Below are 19,259 nucleotides of genomic sequence, written 5' to 3'. Positions count from 1 at the left end.
TTCAAGTTAAGTTCCGTCAACATTATTCCAGTCATCTTGTAAGCTTATGCTGAAAGGCAGTATAAAAATCTTTGAAATTAAATACACATAAATACTTCCATGTGCAAGGATAACCTCCCACCCAGAGATATCAAAGTGAAACTGAAGAGCAAGTAATGGGTTTTACTGGAAAGCAGAGCACGCAAGTTCTATATTGTGTATAGCATGCAAGAACATCTGTAGTCAATTTGTACTAGCGTAGCGTGTATCCTTAGATAACACAGTATGCTGCGGTGTTGCAATAATCCTCCTTAAATTAATGTTTGTGTCAATGGTTCAGGAATATTCCAATGAGAGGCTTAAGAAAACAAATGAAATGCTTCGAGGCATAAAACTCCTTAAGCTCTACGCCTGGGAACACATATTTCACAGCAGTGTGGAGGAAACCCGGCAAAAAGAAATGACTAGCCTCAGAGCTTTTGCTCTCTATACCTCCATATCAAGTAAGTATATTGCTTGACTTTGTCCCAGGATCAGTTTTTGTCTCAGCATAACTATGAGTGTACTTGCCATTTAAAGGTGCTGCAGGTTTTAGAGTCTATTTCCAGTTCTAATATACCAGCAGAACTGCCAGTAGCACAAATACATTTTATTGTGTTTGGAAAAGGTTTATGCAATCCATTTAAGTATTGAACCTCCTGGCAACTGAATGCAGGAACTAGAGTTTGAACTAGAGTTTAGGTTTATCTATACTTACCCTTCCTCCACTCTCTCCAGGCACAGTCCCTGAATTAAAGGTCCATGTCCAAGCACCATATATGTACCCTAGCCTCTGACTTTCCTATACCCTTTGCAGTATAGTTAATACTTTCTGAGCAGTTGAGGTCAGAAGGAAAAAAATCCATTTAGCTGACTCCCATGAGAAAAGGATAGTTGTTAAAGGTTCCTTGAATGTACTGCCCTTACATGTCTCTGCTTTTTGAAAAGCAATGCTTTAAAGCTTCAAGATATTGAATTAGTACAAGTGTCATAAATTTATGACACTAAATCTTGATTCAAAATACTAATGGGGTTGTTATTTTATGGGATTGTTTTTAATGAAGGCAGTATAGAAATGTTTGTAAGATATAACATGGGACCATCATGAAAAATTAAAGATTTCACATATTATATTATTTCTACCTCATTCTTTAAATGTCACAATTATGTGTCTGGACTCAGCTACATTAGTTTAAAAAAAAGAGGGCATTTTAAATGCGTTATAACACTGTGACACCAGATGGCGCTGTAGACTTCCATCTTTCGCCAACGTGATTTCCCATTATGAGGTTTTCAACACATTTTCCTGAAACCTCTTTTTGGATGTGTCTAGATCCAGCCTCTGTGCCTTATAAGATGGGTGTATCTGAGACAGAAATGATTGCCACAAATAGTACAGAGCTGCTCACTATAGCCTTGACGATTAAAGTCCGTTTCAGTTGATTCACTCAGTGCTAGGACTCATCCAGACTTCCTTTTTTGCTGTATTTCTAGGCACATGCCCAGGCTTTAAAGCTCCAGGGTTTGGCTTGATTTTGTTGTCCTATCCTTTCCCCAGGAAAACCCAGGTTTTAATGCTGAATCAGAGCAAAGGGCAATCCGGTTTTCTATGGATTGCCATCGGCTCCAATTCAGTGGTAAAATGCCAGTTGTCCGGGGAAACTGCCAGGACAAAACAAAAAACTGCTTGGACACAGAATTTTAAAGGTCAGACATGTGCCTAGAAAGTCTGGTGCAAAAGGAGGTCTGGATGAGCCCCCAGTGAATATGTTTGGCTGTGAACAGAAGCACAGCAGTAGGCCATGCCCTTTGACATATGCATCTTCCTTTTAAGGTAGGAACAGAGGCTGCCCTCATGCAAACTGTATGTGCATATGGTTCTCGCCGTGTTTGGGGCCTGATCACAGCCTTAAGTTATGAACAAAATTTATACACTGGTACCTTGGTTTCCGAACGGCTTAGTTGTCAAACAAATCGGCTTCCGAACACCACAAACCCAGAAGTAAATGTTCTGGTTCGCAAGCGTTTTTCAGAAGTTGAACATCTGACGCGGTTTCCATAGTTTCTGCTTGAGTGCAGGAAGCTCCTGCAGCCAATCGGAAAACGCGCCTTGGTATTCAAATGGTTTCGGCAGTTGAACGGATTAAGTTCGAGAACCAAGGTACCGCTGTACTCATATGGCAGGTTTGAGCATGAAGTCACTGGCCTCATTATTTTTGAGCTATAAGCACATTTCCTTCAGCCTTAGTCCAGCAGCATCTCACTTAGGTAGAATCTACACGCATATAAAAACCATTATGAGAGTGCTTTTTTAAAAGTGTTTTTAAAAACACATTGAATTTTCCATAAGGCTCACCATTGCCATCCAGTGTCTCATTGTATATTGCACTTAAAACACACACACAAATTTTTAGTTGCAGCTTTAGTTTAGTCGGTATCTGAAGAAGTGTGCATGCACACAAAAGCTCATACCAAGAACAAACTTAGTTGGTCTCTAAGGTGCTACTGGACAATTTTTTATTTTTTAATATATTTTTAGTTGCAGCTGTATAGCTGAGTCACTAGTCAGTGTCACTTGCTTATTTAAATCAGGACTGTCACTGAAGGAAAAACTGGTTTTATATCAGTTCAGAATTTGATACTGTAAGGGAAACAGAAATAGTTGTTTTCCCTCACTTAAAAAGGTATAAATAGAATGATAGACATAAATTGTGTTTCATTTACAATCCATAATTTATAGTGGTTTTGCATTTGTGTTTTGCATTTGCCAGTGAAACCAAGTCTGAAAGAATCTCAAGTTCTTAAAGAAATAATGTGAAAACGAGGAGACAAACATTTAATAGTACAGTAATTGATTTGCATTTACTGGCAAGCCTCTGAGGGCCAATTTAAATGCCTGTGGCTGGTGGCTGAAACTCTCTTTCCTGATGCAATATTTAAATGTCTGCCCACATATGCCTGTCCTGAAAAGTATATGCATGCCAGGAAGAGCTTCCTTTGGAACCATGCTACCATGTAAATACACACACACCCAACAAGAATTTGGACCAGTTCACACGAGGGCACATAAAATTTACTCTTACCATATAGATTGCCCCAAACCATACACAATAAATAATGTTTAAATGACAGTACAAATTAAGCAATTATTCAGAGCCCCCACCCCTACCATCCACATGGGCGTGTGATGCCAGCTTTCAATATGAGTGCTTGGCAGCTCTGAACTGATGGCAAGCTGATCTGAGAGGCTGACACCATGCTCTGATTTATGTGCAGTTAGTCCTATATGCATGTCTATTCAGATGTTCAGTGGGCTTATTTCCAAGTAAGTGTGAACAGTGATGTGGAAACTCCAATTTTATGGATGGTGATGTAAAATAATACATAATCAAAGCAAAGGACATTGAGATTCATGTTTATATTATTATTGAAGACTGAAGGATTGTATTGCTGATGATGATCTCTCATTCTGCACAACCTGCAGCTAATTTCACTCAGTTTTGAAACATTTCCTGTTTATATTTAGCTGCTGCAACAAGATTACAGAATGAACCAAGAAGTCAGACAAAACGCCAGAAATGCATTCTGTTGTTGAGATACATTAATTAGACATGGTTACTGCTTGCTCAAATTAGTAAGAAGTTTGGGCAATACTTATGAAGAATAATTAGTCACACTACAGAAGATAATTATTGTTAATGGCGAATTTAAAAGTGAACCCAAGGCAAAAAAGCATTTGTTCCATTCCCCAGCCATCTGGGGATAATAACCTCTAAACGCTACAGTGATTTGACTAGGCACAGTGGGAAAGCCATTGTGTTCTGGGTACACAGAAGGTCAGGTCAATGTTTCCAGGAAATGAGTACTTTTTATTTTATTGTCATTATTCATTTGTATTATTACATGCCCCCCCCCATCTCTGCTGAGTGGCAGCAAAATTCCAGGAGGTACCAGGCACTCACCCTGTGTTGAGTTTCCATTGTGGAATCAAGGCACTGTGGAGCTAATGTCTGGTTTAGTTTACACATATTTACAGTCACTTCAGTGCTGTTAACAGGGTGGTTTGACTTCACCCCCAGAGGTGCACTCCATTGTCTCTTGAGGCAGATGGATGCCAGCAAAAACACCTGGAGCCTTCAGTGGAGGGGGTGCAGAGCACTAAATCCCAGGAGTGTCCCTCATTGCTTCTCTCATAGCTTCAGTGAGCTTGGATCCAAAGTTATGGCCCCCAGCCTCCTCCCTATTTCCTCCTTCTTGTTCCTATAAAACCTTGCCAAAAAAAACCCATCTGTGTAAAGCAGGGGTGCCCAAACTTTTTTCAAAGAGGGCCAGATTTGATGATGAAGTGAACATGCATGAGGGCCGACCAAAGTTGTTGAGCCTTTTTTAGGATTGAAGTTGCTGAGATTTTTTAAAAAAATTACCCCCAGATTAGGTTGACCAGCAGACCGGATTAGGCCCACAAAACAGACTTTGGAGATGCCTGGTGTAAAGGGACGACTTTTTCTGTGTGGCATCATACCCACATTGCCCTGGCAACCTCCCCCTTGTTTACTTGCAAGTTCAGCTTTTCAGCTCTGATTAAACCCCAGCATCCAAGGAGGGAGGAACCTGGCACCCAGGGATCTGGGGGATCTCCCACTAACACAAAATACTATACTGTAATGACAGTTCCAGTATATCCTAACTAAAAGGGCATCATCCAAACAAGACAGGATTAAACCTAGGCAGATAAAAAGAAAAAGAAAACCAGAAAGAACTGTTATAGATACAAAAGTGAAATGCATGTAGAGATGTATGAAGCCTAAGTATATTGAAAGAATCAGTAAAATATATTTGTTTTACTTGCAGTTTTCATGAATGCAGCAATACCTATCGCAGCTGTTCTTATAGTAAGTATTTTACTGTTAAAAATGTAGATATATTTTAACATTTAGAGAAGAGTGTAGCTACAAAGTCCTCTGTCGGTTACAAATGCATTATTCCTTCTCTACTTCATTTTAAATTACACTCCACTAATAAAATATTAACTTTATGTACTGCTATCTTGTCCTTCAGCAGATGCATTTGAAAACTGAAATAGATGTGACACAAAATGATGTTCAATTATGTGTATGCAGAATTACAGAAAGCATGGAGAGTTAAATCACAATGGAGAGCAATTTGTTATTTGGGAACTGTGTGTGTGTGTGTGTGTGTGTGTAAGGTGTTGTACCTTATCTTATTTTATGTATGAATAGTTTTTTCTTTAATGTCTGTAATATCACTTTACTGATATTTAGATCTTACTGCTGTTTAGATCTTTAGTGGCCTGTTTAGATCTTAAATATGGACATCACTCTAATGATACATTTTGCAGCATGTATCACTGTTCTCTCAGCATCCTCCTGTGCTTGTATATTTAAGTCTAGAATGTCCTGTCCTCTTATCCTGTAAGCTGACAGAGTGATGATGGCTGAGTACACACAGACCAGATACCATGCTATTTCAAAAGCTCTAGAACAGGCATCCCCAACCTTCGGCCCTCCAGATGTTTTGGACTACAATTCCCATCATCCCTGATCACTGGACTTGTTAGCTGGGGATCATGGGAATTGTAGGCCAAAACATCTGGAGGGCTGAAGGTTGGGGGTGCCTGCTCTAGAAAGTAATCTCAATACAAGATGTGTTGTTGTCTCCCCTGTAACTGATTCTATTCTACAACACAGAACCTAAGAAATGGATTCAGGCCACTCCCACTGACACTTTCCTTTAGATGGCACCATTTTGGTGCATGCAGGAGCCACTCCAGCAATGGAGTACAATTGGAGACTTGTGTTACCATGCATAGATTGTACTAGGGCAACCACAAACATCCTTCGATATTACTCTTGCCTAAGTTCTGCTCCGAGATGCATCTTTGAGAGTAACTTTATGCTGCTCTGGACTTTCAGATGGACATAATGCTATTTCTTCAATATGCATTCTTTTCTTCTTTATTTGTTTTTATAATGGGGAAAGCTCTTATATAATTGTTGTATTTATAGCTGATACTTAAATGTATATTAAGTCTGCCTGACAGATTTTACACTGCTTAGTTGCATAATGGCTCCTCCTGATCATTAGGGCTTTTGAAGTGCAGCTAAATATTTTCACTGCATTTGTACCTTTAATACAAGAGGTGGCTGAAATAATTTGTTTTGCTGTCTTTTCTTTTAAAGACATTTGTGGTCCATGCCCACCTGTTTGAAAATGCTGACTTTTCTCCCTCGGTGGCCTTTGCTTCACTCTCCCTCTTTCACATCCTTGTCACACCACTGTTCCTGCTCTCCAGTGTTGTTAGATCCACAGTCAAAGCTCTTGTAAGGTAGGGTTTCTGGAGTGCCTTTGTCTTACATATGAAGCTTCTTACTGCAGTGTTTAAGAGCTTGTGGTATCCGTCCAATGCTTTTGCACTCTAATTAGACACCCTGATTTTCAAGGCCACCCCACAGTAAGTTTCCCCACCCCATATGCAGCCACTATAGGCACTATGTTCTTGCATTCCCAGCTCATGCAATAAGTTATAGGGAATTATATGCTTTCAGGTGCAGGGGGGGAATTAATGTGAGGACACCTTTGACAAAAGTAGTATCACCACAAGATGATGATGATGATGATGTAAAGTTTAAGGCATTAGACCTTGATCCCACCAATTGTACTTACAGTTTTATTACAGCTTTGTGCACAGTTATAGGATTTCTTCTGAGAATAATATCTATACAGTGGAACCTTGGTTCTTGAACTTAATCCATCCTGGAAGTCCATTCGAGTCCTGGAACGTTCGAAAACCAAGGTGCGGCTTCTCATTGGCACAGGCGGCACAGAAACAATAGCTGACAGCCACATTGGACATTTGGCGTTCGAAAACTGGAACACTTACTTCCGCGTTTTCACCGTTCGGGAGCCAATTTGTTTGTCAACTAAGCCATTCGAGAACCAAGGTTCCACTGTACCGTGGGAATTCTGAAATGCACACTGTTACTGTAACTGGCACAATGTATAAGTATTCCTCAATTTACTACCTTTCCCCTCTTTTCGTAGCGTTCAAAAGTTAAGTGAATTTCTCTCAAGTGAAGAAATAGGGGAGGAACATGACAAATGTGCAGAGCCAAGATGCAAGGACAACCACAGCAAATACCAGGCAGTTGTAAGTGCTAATATTGGATTGCGTGCCAAATATTTGCCTCCCGTTCTTTAATCCTTGTGAACCACCCCAATAACTTTGTCAGTTCCCTTGTAATTAATTAATAGCTACATTGGCAAAATCTTAAAGCTAGCTAAGGACTATACCATGACTATTTTTGTTTAAGGCCAGCAGTGGATAGAGTGGGGGGGGGGGGACACTGGCTGTCATAATCAAGTGGGGAGGAGAAAGCCCATCCATACCAGAAATGGTTAAGAGGTAGCAGTAGAGGCTGAAGGTGACCCAACCAGTCCAATGAAAAGGTACAATTTGTTATTGGCTTCCAGGGCCTAGTGTAGGCAATGGTTGCTGTCTGTAGGGTCGGCTAGCCAGGCAGTCACTGCACAGTTGCACAATGCTGATTGACACACAAACCTGTCTCCTCTGCTTCTTACCAACCATTTCTAGGAGGGGTTCAGTGTATCTTTTCCCCTCAGTCCCTCCCCAATCATGATTAATGATTGCACCAGAAAACCAAGTCATTGTCCACTCTTGCTTAAGATTCTTTCACAGTCCTGTCACCACTCACCATGTATTTCTGTCTTCCTGATCTTGCACAGCCCCTCAAAGTTGTTAACCGTAAGAGACCTGCCAGAGAGGACTGGAACAATTACAGCTCTCCTTTAAGAAGACCTGTTAGCACCACAGAAGCAGATGATTATTGTGTAAAGGTGGTAATAAGGTCACTCTTTCTAATAATGTTGTTACTAATAAGCTCAGAGTTCTAGAGCCTGGAAAACCCACATTTGCATTTAGAAAGCAAAACAAAACATGACTACTGAGGAGTAAGTTCTCATTGAAAGATTGTGGTATTTATCTGCCTCTTAAAGATAGAAATAAAAATAGTTTGGTAGCATGGTTATCAGTTTGTGAAATGGATCTTCTTGAAACGTTCTAATTTAGCCCAGCTTTCAAGATGTTTTTGAGCATAATTTGTGTCAGGTCTCAAACTAGAATCTGCTTTTGATGCTAGAGCTTGACACTGGAAAATATTGTCAGAGAGTGGATAATAGTGTCTCTGAGCTAGTACGCAGTCTGCATTTCTATTGACATTGTCTTCACACATCAAAAGCTAGTGAAAGGCTTCTAGTCCAGAGGGTAGTGTTTTCAGGCAGACACTTTTTTTAGAAGCATCTCCTCCTCCAGCTGTATGATTCCTCACTTACTAACCTTCACTCCTATGTCCTATTGTGCTCCCTTAACAATGCCTTCTTTGCATTATATATGAATGACGAGGGCACAAGTGGTTTTTCTGTAGCTCAGGAATTCTTTCTCCCAGCAACTTGTGAGGGCAGTTCTCCTCAGGAAGCTTTACCCGAATTGAAATTGAGTTATTGTGTATATGTTTATGACTATTTTAGTTGTGTGGTTTATATTTAATTAAGCTATATGTTCTGATTAAGTTGAGCATTTTTTAAAACCTCTGCATGTTTACTCAGAAGAATGGGAATTATCTTCATGTGCACATTAGAGCTTTCATCCTCAACACATTTATTAGGGAGCGAGTTCCACTGAAACTTACTTCTGAGTAAACAAGCTCTGCAACCAGCTCTGAAGGAAATTATAAAACTCAATAGGAAGAATTGTGGAATTTTATGTTTGCTTTGTATAAGCCACAAGAGGTAAATTAAGATTTTTCATTTTTTTAAAAAAATGGTAAGGCAATTTGCATTTGATACCCAAACAATACTGTGCTGATGTAACATACAAGTATATCTATCTCCATGCAGTCGCCAGTATCTGGTTATGGTGAGACCAGAGAGACTCCTGGCTGGGAACTGTTGCAGTTACTATGCCCAACTGAAGTAATCTCAGTTTTCTGTCTCCTATGAAAGCTTGGAGTTTGATTAGGGTCTGATGAACAAGGACACTATGTTTCCCTGGCACAGGGGAAGGAGTTATAACAGACCAGTTGGTTTGTGGTTTGTGCACTAAAGAACAAAAAGATATCATTAGCTTGGAGATGATCTGGTTGAATGTATGTGGGGTGTTACCAAGTTGTAGTTTTAAGGTTTAAAATTTCCAATTATTGTTTTTTTTTACATCTATTTTTGATTGCTAGCCATCTTTGATGCACATTTGCCCAGAAAAGTGGTAAAAAATATTTTTTAATATAATAAAAATACATAACTTAACAATTCTCAAACTAGCCAAACAAGAATGCCCATTTTAATATAGTCCACATACCACAGAATCTCTTAAAATAATACTCAGATGAAAGCATAGAAATTCAAATTGGTCAAAAAAGGGTAAGCAAGAAATCAGATAGATCAAAGTGGGGTGGGGCCAAACTTGCTTATTGGAAAACCGCAAATAATTTTAAAAGAAAATGTCTGAGTGAGATTTTGCAACGGCATGGATTATTTATCTTTTTTGCTATTGTTGCCATAGGTCACAAATGGATTTTTCACTTGGACACCTGAAGGCTCTCCAACATTGTCCAGCATTGATATTCGAATCCCTCAAGGTACTAACCCACTTATTATATTTTTCCCCCAACAATTTTTATTGGTTTTTACATAAATTTTCTTTGCATAACATCATCACAACCTTTTCCCAAAAATAAAACATTTGGCTCCATGAGCCTGTGACTTCCTTCCTCCCCGATTAATGGTTTTCAAACTTAATCTCTATACATTGCATTTTCCTGTATTTCTTATTCCTGTTAAATCTTATCCTTATATATTTCCTTACTTAACTACAATAAGTAATAAATTTATCCTTACAAAGCTTCCTATAATCCTACTAGCGATATTAATTGTTTACAGTTGTCTTTCAAATACAGTGGTACCTCGGGTTAAGTACTTAATTCGTTCCAGAGGTCCGTACTTAACCTGAAACTGTTCTTAACCTGAAGCACCACTTTAGCTAATGGGGCCTCCTGCTGCTGCTGCGTCGCCGGAGCACAATTTCTGTTCTCATCCTGAAGCAAAGCTCTTAACCTGAAGCAATATTTCTGGGTTAGCGGAGTCTGTAATCTGAAGCGTATGTAACCTGAGGTACCACTGTATAACATAAATTTACTCCAGTCTTTCTGGAAAACCTGGTCCTGCTGGTTCTGGGTTTTTCCTGCCAGTTTCGCCAATTCTGCATAGTCCATTAATTTCATCTGCCACTCTTCTTTTTATTATACCAAACTTTTTTCTTTTTTTCAATAACTGATCCAGCAATGGAGATCTGCATGCAGAAATATACTCCTGTGCAGGAATCGCAACCAATGTGCATTCATATCTGTATCGGCACTCCACAGTGTGGGTGGGGAGGATGCCTTTCCACACCCACCTTTGCAATATCACCTAGTGCACCTGTGTGAATGTATTATTGAATGTTTACTTGTTGAGCGCAACTTTTTCTGGATCAGGGCTCACTATCTGTAGTAAATTTAAACTTCAAATAAAATTATTTTTTGTTACTGCAGGTCAATTAACAATGATTGTGGGACAGGTGGGCTGTGGTAAGTCATCCCTCTTGCTAGGGATACTTGGGGAGATGCAGAAGGTATCTGGGAATGTAATCTGGAACAGGTAATTTTATTCATACTTTAAGTTACTGTGTAGTTTATGCAAGGGATACAGACTTAACTTCAAAGCTATGTTCTTGGTGCATGTGAATTAAATCACTGTTTTGGTGAAGACCAAACCATGTTTATACTGTATATTTTATATTGTGGTTAAGAACAGGCATAGGCAAAGTTGGCTCTCCAGATGTTTTGGGACTACAACTCCCATCATCCCTGACCACTGGTCCTGCTGGCTAGGGATGGTGGGAGTTGTAACCCCAAAACATCTAGAGGGCCGAGTTTGCCTATGCCTGGTTAAGAACATCGGTTTTCCTTACTTACATCTTCCACATATATGCAACTGCAAACAGCCCCTAATTCTAAACATATATATTTGTAAGTAAACCCTACTGATTTCAGCCAAAGCACAAGAATACTGCTTTAAGAGCCTGGGGAATTGCCATATACAGAAACTACATATAAAGAAAGCAGAACTGTTGGCTTCAAATTATATTACTCTGCCTGTGCTGGTATGTTCTATGCAGAATCAACATTATCTTAAATCAAGAAATCAGTGTGGGTCTATTAATAATTGCCTCACAATTAATATTCTCTTTGTCAGTACTTTTGTTAAAACATTCAGTTAATTTGAAAGAAAACACACTATGGAATCCAGCAGTTCACGTTGCAGTTTGTTTTCTCAGCTACATCTCCATTCCAGTGACCAAATCATATATCCTTATGGTGTTCCTTTTGATGACAGTTTGCAATAAATATAAATTTTATTATATAGATTTTGACAGTGTCTCTTAAATCATGTATGCATGAAACATACTGCTGTTATAATTTGTTCCTATCCACTGTGTAGCTATGGCTATTATTAAGTTATACAATAGTAGCGTCTTTCTAATACCTGTGTATGTCCTTCCCAAATCAGCAAGTGTAATTTATATAATTTATACATCCCAATGGCTTTTTGTTAGCTTTCCCCCCATTTTCAGTGAAAATCAGCAGAGTGGGTTGGTTGTTCCACCTAGTGGTCAAAAGGCAAGCTGCAACCTTTTGAGAGGCAGGCATCCAGTTCTGCTCCTGCCTTTGGTTGAAGTGCAGCCAGTCGCCATTGCTCTCGCTAATGGAGTAAAACTAAATTATTGATCATATTTATATGCAAATGCTATTTATTAAATGCTATTAAGCAATTACTCTCTGAGGAGGAGGAGTTACAAAATGGAAAAGCATGCTTCTCAACATTGGTTGAAATAAATTTACAAAAGATAAATTCTGTAACAGCGGGCATTAGGGGGATGACTTACCTGTATGGGTTCTTTGTGGTTAGGGTCCTATTAAAAAAATATGGTACCTACATCATTCTTCACCATGGAATCATAATTTCAATATACAGTATGCTGTTCTGGCATACTTAAATGTAGGTATTAGCAACCTAATTTCTCCATATGATGTCCATTGGTTGAAACCTGCACTAATAACTTTTAGACAAATCCTACTTTCAGCATAGCATTTGCATTCTCAGTTTGCTGAATCACACTATTTATCAAGCCCACCAAGAATTGGCATAACTCAACAACGTAAACTTTTAGGATTCATGAGGGTTCCTTCATGTACACCTTTAAGTCTTTAATGCAAGTATTATTCCACTGCAGCTCACATGAACATTTTGAAAGTACTAAATATAAGCTTCTCATAACCACCAAACATTCAAGAAAGATGGTGGCAAATCAAGCCATATGACTGAAGTCTTGCACTGGTTGATCATATTGCTCCAGGTTGACTGCTAAAATATTGTAAAGTGCCTGAAGTAAGATGCTGTTGACCTCAGTTTGAAGCAACTCTATGAAAAATATTTTGCAGCGTACATGCCAAGTAGAATGTCATAGTTAATCCTCCTGTAAGCAAATGGTTCAAAAGTACCTGTATGAACAATATTCTTTTTTTTCCCCTGATGATGCAGCATTCCTGACAGCGAGACAGGGGAAGATGTCAGGTATACACATGATTCTTGCTCATCATGATATCCTAAATCTATTGTGTTGCAAAGAAACAAAGTACTGTACAGTTTGGCTTAATAGTATTAACTGCTTGAAATGATTCTTTATTAAACATTTCAGCTTTTACTTAATTTTTCTTACTCTCTTGACATTTCTTTTTTTTTTTTTTTTCTTATTTACACATCCCATTTTATAGAACCAAATGAAATAAAAGAATCTGCTAGGCAGATGAACATGTGTTGGCATAGTTTTTACTTATTTATTTATTTTAATTATAACACTCCTTAGTCTTCTAGCCTAAAAGGCAAGATACCAAAAAGTAGACTTTGCTTTGACATAGCTCATCTGCTTCATGCTGCTTTTCTGAAGAGTGTTCGTGTACCACCTCCTGCAGAGATGGAAATAGATAATTACTTACTTCCCAGTTCCTGGGATTTTCATCATGTCTATTAGTTTTCTTCCCTAGTTTATCCTAGTTATGAGATGATATCTAGATACTTTTGCTCAGCAAAACAGACAGTTTCAATATCTTCATACATAGTATCATAAACTGATGTGGATCAGATTTCCCCCCACCTATAAACTAAAATACAAAAAAGTCACATGTGAAACATGCTTAACATGGAGATTAATTCCAAAGCAGTGTGCATAGCATGGAAGCTTCAGAATGTAACCTATATTAAAATTTATTGCGAGTTTTCAACAAAAGATACAATTAAAAAACAAGGAGGAAGAAAGAAGAGAAGAAAAAGAAAAAGAAAGAAAACCATATATATAGTACCAAGCCCTCTATCACAATATCTTGGTCCTACAAGTTGCTTTCTGAAGAGAGGTTTTTTTCTTATCAACCAACATAAAAGTACCTGTACAACAAGGTGAACTATTATCCAAATGATTGCCAGAAGACTGTGTTATGTTTGATACAGTAGAGTGGGGCGAGTCAAATCACAGTCATAACAGAATAGGAAATGAAAATGTATAGATATATGCATGACATGCTGTAGTAGGTTTTGTGGTGTTGTTCCCCTGAGGTTGTATTTACCTAAATTTAAGACCTGCTTAGGAACAGATTATTGTTATTATGTCCTGATATGTAAAACTACAGAATTCAAAGAGGGTGTACTTTCTTTTTCCCATGACTGCATCTATATATTATTTGTCAAGGTATATGTCATTTATTTACTTCTCTTAATTTTAGAACTCAGGCATATCTAAAGTATTTGCAAAAGTGCATTAATACTCCCATTTTACAATATACTGTACCTTTTCCTGCAGCCCAGAAAGAGAAACAGCTGTTGACAGTGAAACCAGGTACTAGTTAATTATTCCTTCAGGGTCAATCCTGGGTTATGCATCACCCTATGATCCACATCCAGTCGTGGTGATCCTTCCAGGGTGCCATTTGGGGAGTTCTACAGCCTGTTACCCCCCCCCCCCCCCGGGGCATTTAGATAGAATCCTTCCTCCTGGATCCTTTTACAGGGGTATGCTGTTTCTTTGAGCTAGGAAGAGGGTAGGGCTCCATCCCACCCCCTTTTCCTAGACTAAGGATACAGTCCAATGCCTTTTGCACCACCTGAGTCAGCCCCACCTTGCTTGTTCACCACCATACCTCTCATATCTGCAACCAATCACATAGGCCCCAGTAGATGTCCAGCGGCCAACCCTCATTGCCCATCAGTGGTAGGTAGCTGCCATCAGGCCTGCAGAGATCCACATTACTGAACGTAATGCTAGGGGGCTGAATTACCTGGCCCCCCAGGTGAGACACTGTGTAGAACATTGCCTTGTTCACTTTCTTCTGGTTACGGTAGGCACCTATGAGCTCCAAGCCCACCTTGCCAGTGTGTTTTAGGATGTCCCCCATGCAGGGCCTCAAGTTCAGTGGTTGCTGTGAAAATGAGATCTATGCCCTTGCTGCTAACCAGGTCGTCCTTGCCTAGCTGAATCACCAGGGCATCTAGCAGCCCATGTAGTACACCATGTGGTATAAGCCATGGCATCAGGCTAGCTAAATGTATGCCCCCCTGGGCTTATCAAGTAATATGGGCTCTGGCCTCTAGGCAAAGCTACTGGCCCCAGAAAGTTGTTGTGGCATGCACAGGATCCTTTAAAAGTGCTGTTCAGATTTCAGCTCTTTTTTCCATGCACCAGAGGTGCAAATCTTGAATAAATTATTTGGGGTGGAGCAGGAAAGCCCCACCCCTTATAATCTGTCACAAGACACAGTGTGCACACACTATTTAAATGGCAATGCCCATCAACTTTGGGGCCCCCTCAAATATTTTATGGGGGGGGAGGGATCTCAGCCCCTAGGGGTTGGCTCCTATGCCAGGCACTAGTAAGAGCCTTTTTTCTACCACAGTGAGGCTCCCCAGGGGGAGTAAAACCCCAACCCCTAACCCAGCTCAAAAAACTTTGGCCTCTTTTCCAGGCCCAGCTGCCACCACAGGAGTCTTCAGCTGCTTTAGTAGCCAAAATATTATCTGGCTACTTATTAGACCTCTTCAGGAGCATCCTCACTCCCCGACATCTGTTGCCCACTGCACTGCCGAATGCAAGTGCACCCGGCTTACATAGTATGGTGACGGATACAAGCTTCCTCTCTGAAAACAACTCAGAGCTCTTTCTGTAACAGAAAAAAATGCTGAAAAACCATTATGCAATAAAGTCCTTTCAACTGGGTCAGCCTTTCCCTGACCACTGGTCCTGCTAGTTAGGGATGATGGGAGTTGTAGTCCAACAACAGCTGGGGGACTCAAGGATGAGTTAGGTTAAACCTTTTTGACTAGCGTATCCTTCATATTTATAGGGCAATGTAATATTAATCTAGAGCCACTTACAACAGCTTTTGCTACCCCAAAAAAAGATGCCTTTTGTAATACAAAAATCAGAAATTAAAGCTATTACAGTCGAACCTGACTGTAACCTTAAGCACAATAACATTTTACCAGAGACACATCTCTTGTGACAATATACCTTTTTTCAGGATAGAGATGGAATATTAATTGATGTTTAAAATAAGACATTGATGACTACATTAATGAAGAATAATTTCCATGTCTGTTTCAGTAAAATAAAACAAAGTCCTTCTGTGGTTTTTTTGTTTGTTTGTTTCCAGGAAAAGAGAATCGGTGGCATATGCTTCCCAGAAACCATGGTTGCTAAATGCTACTGTAGAAGAAAATATCACTTTTGAAAGCCCTTTTAATACACAAAGGTTAGTGTATTTAAATGCCTTGTAAATGCAAATAATAGTAAGTCTATCTTACCACCCTTATAGTGAACGTTTTTTATTGCTGTTGACAGTACTCCTCTCCTGGTTACATAGTACAAATGTGGAATTGTTATGACAGAGGTGACGGTCTTTGAACTGTAATGATTTAAAACATTCAATCATATTGAGCAGTGATCCTTCCTTAAAAGTTCAGTATTGACTGCAGGTATAACACACCTTCTTGTCTGAGCACCAATCTAAGCATTACATCATCCACAAGGAAGCAACTGAAAAACATTTCCACATGGCAGAATTGTCACAAAAGTGATTCAATATGTGAAGCTGCTTTCTAAATGGCATGGTCCAATTGTGTGGGGAGACAGTTTGCCAGCATTATGTGAGGTGCAGTCCATCTCTTGCCAGAAGTCTTTCCTCAAGAAAGCAGAGACCATTGTCCAAGAAACCAAACTTTTCCTGACTACATCACCTGTGCAGCCAGTGGTTTATTTTCAGTATTTTCCTTCTGGGCCACAGTGTTCAACAGGAAGGAGTGATGAGAGAAACACCTGTGCTCCAAGGCCCTTCAGCTTCCTACTCAAAGTCTCATAGTCCCTTGCTATATGTTGAAGGTTGTGTCTGGCAGCATGATTTGTACCCACATGAATCAGAAGGAAAGGGTTGCATTGTAGATGTATGTTGTAGATGTAGCCACACTTCCACTTGCCTAGAAAGCACAAGTCCACATAGTTTTCCCCTTACCCCACTTCTTTCCCAGGAAAAGCCCACTCTTTAGCTCTTCATCAGAAGAAACAATAATCCACAGAAAACCCGATTGCCATTTGCTCCTATTGAGTGCTAAAGAGCCATTTTCCCTGGGGAAAAGCAGTGGGACAAGAGGATGTGTGGATAAGCCCTCCATCTCTTCAGAGGATTGATCCCAGCAACAGAACCAGGGAATGCTTCATTTATTTCTAACCTTTGGACTACCTGTAGTATAGTGCATTATTAGCTAAAATGGCATTTATTTGCCTGGAACAGAGTTCCCATTAGAACAATTAGTGCTTAGCAAACATGCATTTTCCAGCGTGTGACTTCTCCAGATGATTAATTTTGCTCTTAAAAGCAGGTAAAATGTGCTTGTGAGGCAGTCTCTAGGTGAATTGACAATTACCAGTTCTGTTTCCACAGGTACAAAGCAGTAATTGATGCTTGCTCTCTTCAGCCTGATATTGACATACTTCCTCATGGAGACCAAACACAAGTTGGAGAAAGGGTTAGTGACCATATGCAATATGTTTGTTTGTTTTTTAATTAAGCACCCAAACTTGTCATGTGTTCTAGAAATTCTAACTGTTACTTGACAAAACCAATTTGTAAAGCAAATTGATATTATTGGTTTGAAAGCTTTACATGTCTGAAACAATGTTAAAGTTTCATCTAACAAAGTGGGGGGTTTTCCAATCTGCAGTCACCACTCCTGATCTCACTGAAATATTGTATTTGAGGTGTATATTTACTGAATAAAATAAGAATTTTAGTAATCTAGCATGTATTAGTGAATGATATTTTTCAACATTCCAATTTAAGTAGGAACTAGCAAGATTTTCCTTAATATGACAGGCTATGTATAGAAATAAATGGTAGCTGCTGCTTTTATATGAGAAAGTAACAGGATTTCAGTTGGGGACAAAGTTGAACTGGGGTAAAACTTATTGGGTGTTCTGATAATCAAAGACAAAGCAGATGTTATTGGTTTGCTGGATCTCCTACATGAGATCCAGGCATCTAGTTGAAGGATGAGATAGAAGCAGAAGGGAAGCTGACACAGAACACAAGAAAATTAAGAATAGCTAAGGTGCAACATACAAGATTTGGAAAAAAAAAGTCTTAGAAACACCAAGGATAATAAGACAGGAAGAATATAAAGCATTGCAAATGAGCTGCACAAACAAGATTTCATCTTGTAGCAGTGTATGTTTTCAGAGATAACATTGTCAAAATCCAATGGGATAAAGTGTTGGATTTTCACACATGAGACAGATCCATATCTCATGGGATGAGAAACCTGTGACCCTCCATCTAGCATGACCAATTGTCAGGGATAATGGGAGTTGTGCCCCTGCAATATATGGAGTGCAATAGAATTCCCACCCCTGCTTTAAGTGTCTCAGTCAAGTCATTGTATCACAGACTAGGGATGGGGCACTTGTGACTGATATGGTGTTTGACTCCAGCTCCTATCAACCCCAGCCAGCATGGTCAATGGTCAAGAATTATGGGAGTTCAGCAACATCTGGAGAGTTCCCTAAAAGTTCCCTAAACTGTTGCAGACATAGTTCCTCATATTGACTTCAGGAGCTGTAGTGAAAGTCATTGATGAAACACTTGTATTTTAAAAGTAATTTGTAAATTGTTAACAATAGGGTAAGTATTTTGAAGAATGAGAATGAAAATACAGTACTGGCTGCCTTGTTTAACAGCATTTGGTATTTCTGTCTATCTTTTTTCAAAGTCACTCCCATATGAAGATTTATTAAAGCAAAATTTGAGCTATGATGCTTCAGAACTGATTATATAGCCTTTCAAACTGAATTGTTTTGTCTTTTATTCCAGGGCATTAATCTTTCTGGAGGTCAACGCCAGCGGATCAGTGTGGCAAGAGCTCTCTACCAACACACAAATGTTGTATTCCTGGTAAGTTGGCCATAACTAAATCCACTCTCTAAACTGAGGATTGCAAAATTCTGTTGTACTGCCCGCATATAGCCATCCACCTGCACAATGCTAATATTATATTAATTAATATTCAAGATACAGTGATATGACACCATGGAAATGAGACCATTATAAGTATTCCAGAATGGATGAGGGGCTAGGTTTTAGCATCTTTTTGCTCAGAAGCTATGAACAATTTTGAAAAAAAAGGAATTCCTGTGAATTTATTTTACATTATTTTATTGCACATCTAGAAAGTTTTGTTTTCATTCATATAGTAGGATTCATATAGAAGGTTCCACCTTTCCTGGAAGGTCATAAAAAATATGACAAAACAAAAGCTACTTCTCCTGCAAAAGTAACAGTGAACCATTACTGAGGAAATATCTAAGTATATATTTTGTCTTGGTTAGGATGATCCTTTTTCTGCACTGGATATTCATTTGAGTGACCACCTCATGCAAGAAGGAATCCTGAATATGCTAAGAAATGACAAGAGGACTGTTGTTCTGGTTACCCACAAACTACAATATCTGCCCCATGCTGATTGGGTGATGAAGCTTTCTTTGAATATAGAAGAAAAAAGTGATTTGCTAATAT

The 19,259-nt window shown here is 39.2% G+C and overlaps 1 protein-coding gene across 4 annotated transcripts in view; it reads left to right on the top strand.

Annotated features, from left to right (window-relative positions):
• The window catches only part of ABCC8 (ATP binding cassette subfamily C member 8), a 60,209-nt gene that overhangs the window by 18,340 nt on the left and 22,610 nt on the right, over positions 1 to 19,259 (top strand). For 2 of the 4 annotated variants that reach the window (XM_080998533.1, XM_080998536.1), the window contains 13 exons: positions 320 to 482; positions 4,870 to 4,910; positions 6,219 to 6,364; positions 7,081 to 7,186; positions 7,783 to 7,893; positions 9,614 to 9,689; positions 10,641 to 10,746; positions 12,691 to 12,723; positions 14,003 to 14,038; positions 15,849 to 15,947; positions 17,133 to 17,217; positions 18,558 to 18,638; positions 19,073 to 19,210. In XM_080998533.1, coding sequence (XP_080854659.1) covers positions 320 to 482; positions 4,870 to 4,910; positions 6,219 to 6,364; positions 7,081 to 7,186; positions 7,783 to 7,893; positions 9,614 to 9,689; positions 10,641 to 10,746; positions 12,691 to 12,723; positions 14,003 to 14,038; positions 15,849 to 15,947; positions 17,133 to 17,217; positions 18,558 to 18,638; positions 19,073 to 19,210 — 1,221 coding nt within the window. The remainder of the gene's footprint in view (positions 1 to 319; positions 483 to 4,869; positions 4,911 to 6,218; positions 6,365 to 7,080; positions 7,187 to 7,782; positions 7,894 to 9,613; positions 9,690 to 10,640; positions 10,747 to 12,690; positions 12,724 to 14,002; positions 14,039 to 15,848; positions 15,948 to 17,132; positions 17,218 to 18,557; positions 18,639 to 19,072; positions 19,211 to 19,259) is intronic. The other 2 variants (XM_080998535.1, XM_080998534.1) reach the window with 2 other exon arrangements.

This window comes from Podarcis pityusensis, assembly GCF_964106645.2.
Source record: "Podarcis pityusensis genome assembly, chromosome: 1".
NCBI classification, from domain to species: Eukaryota; Metazoa; Chordata; class Lepidosauria; order Squamata; family Lacertidae; genus Podarcis; species Podarcis pityusensis.
Note: the sequence above shows the minus strand (reverse complement) of the source record. Positions and strands in the feature narration are given on the sequence as shown.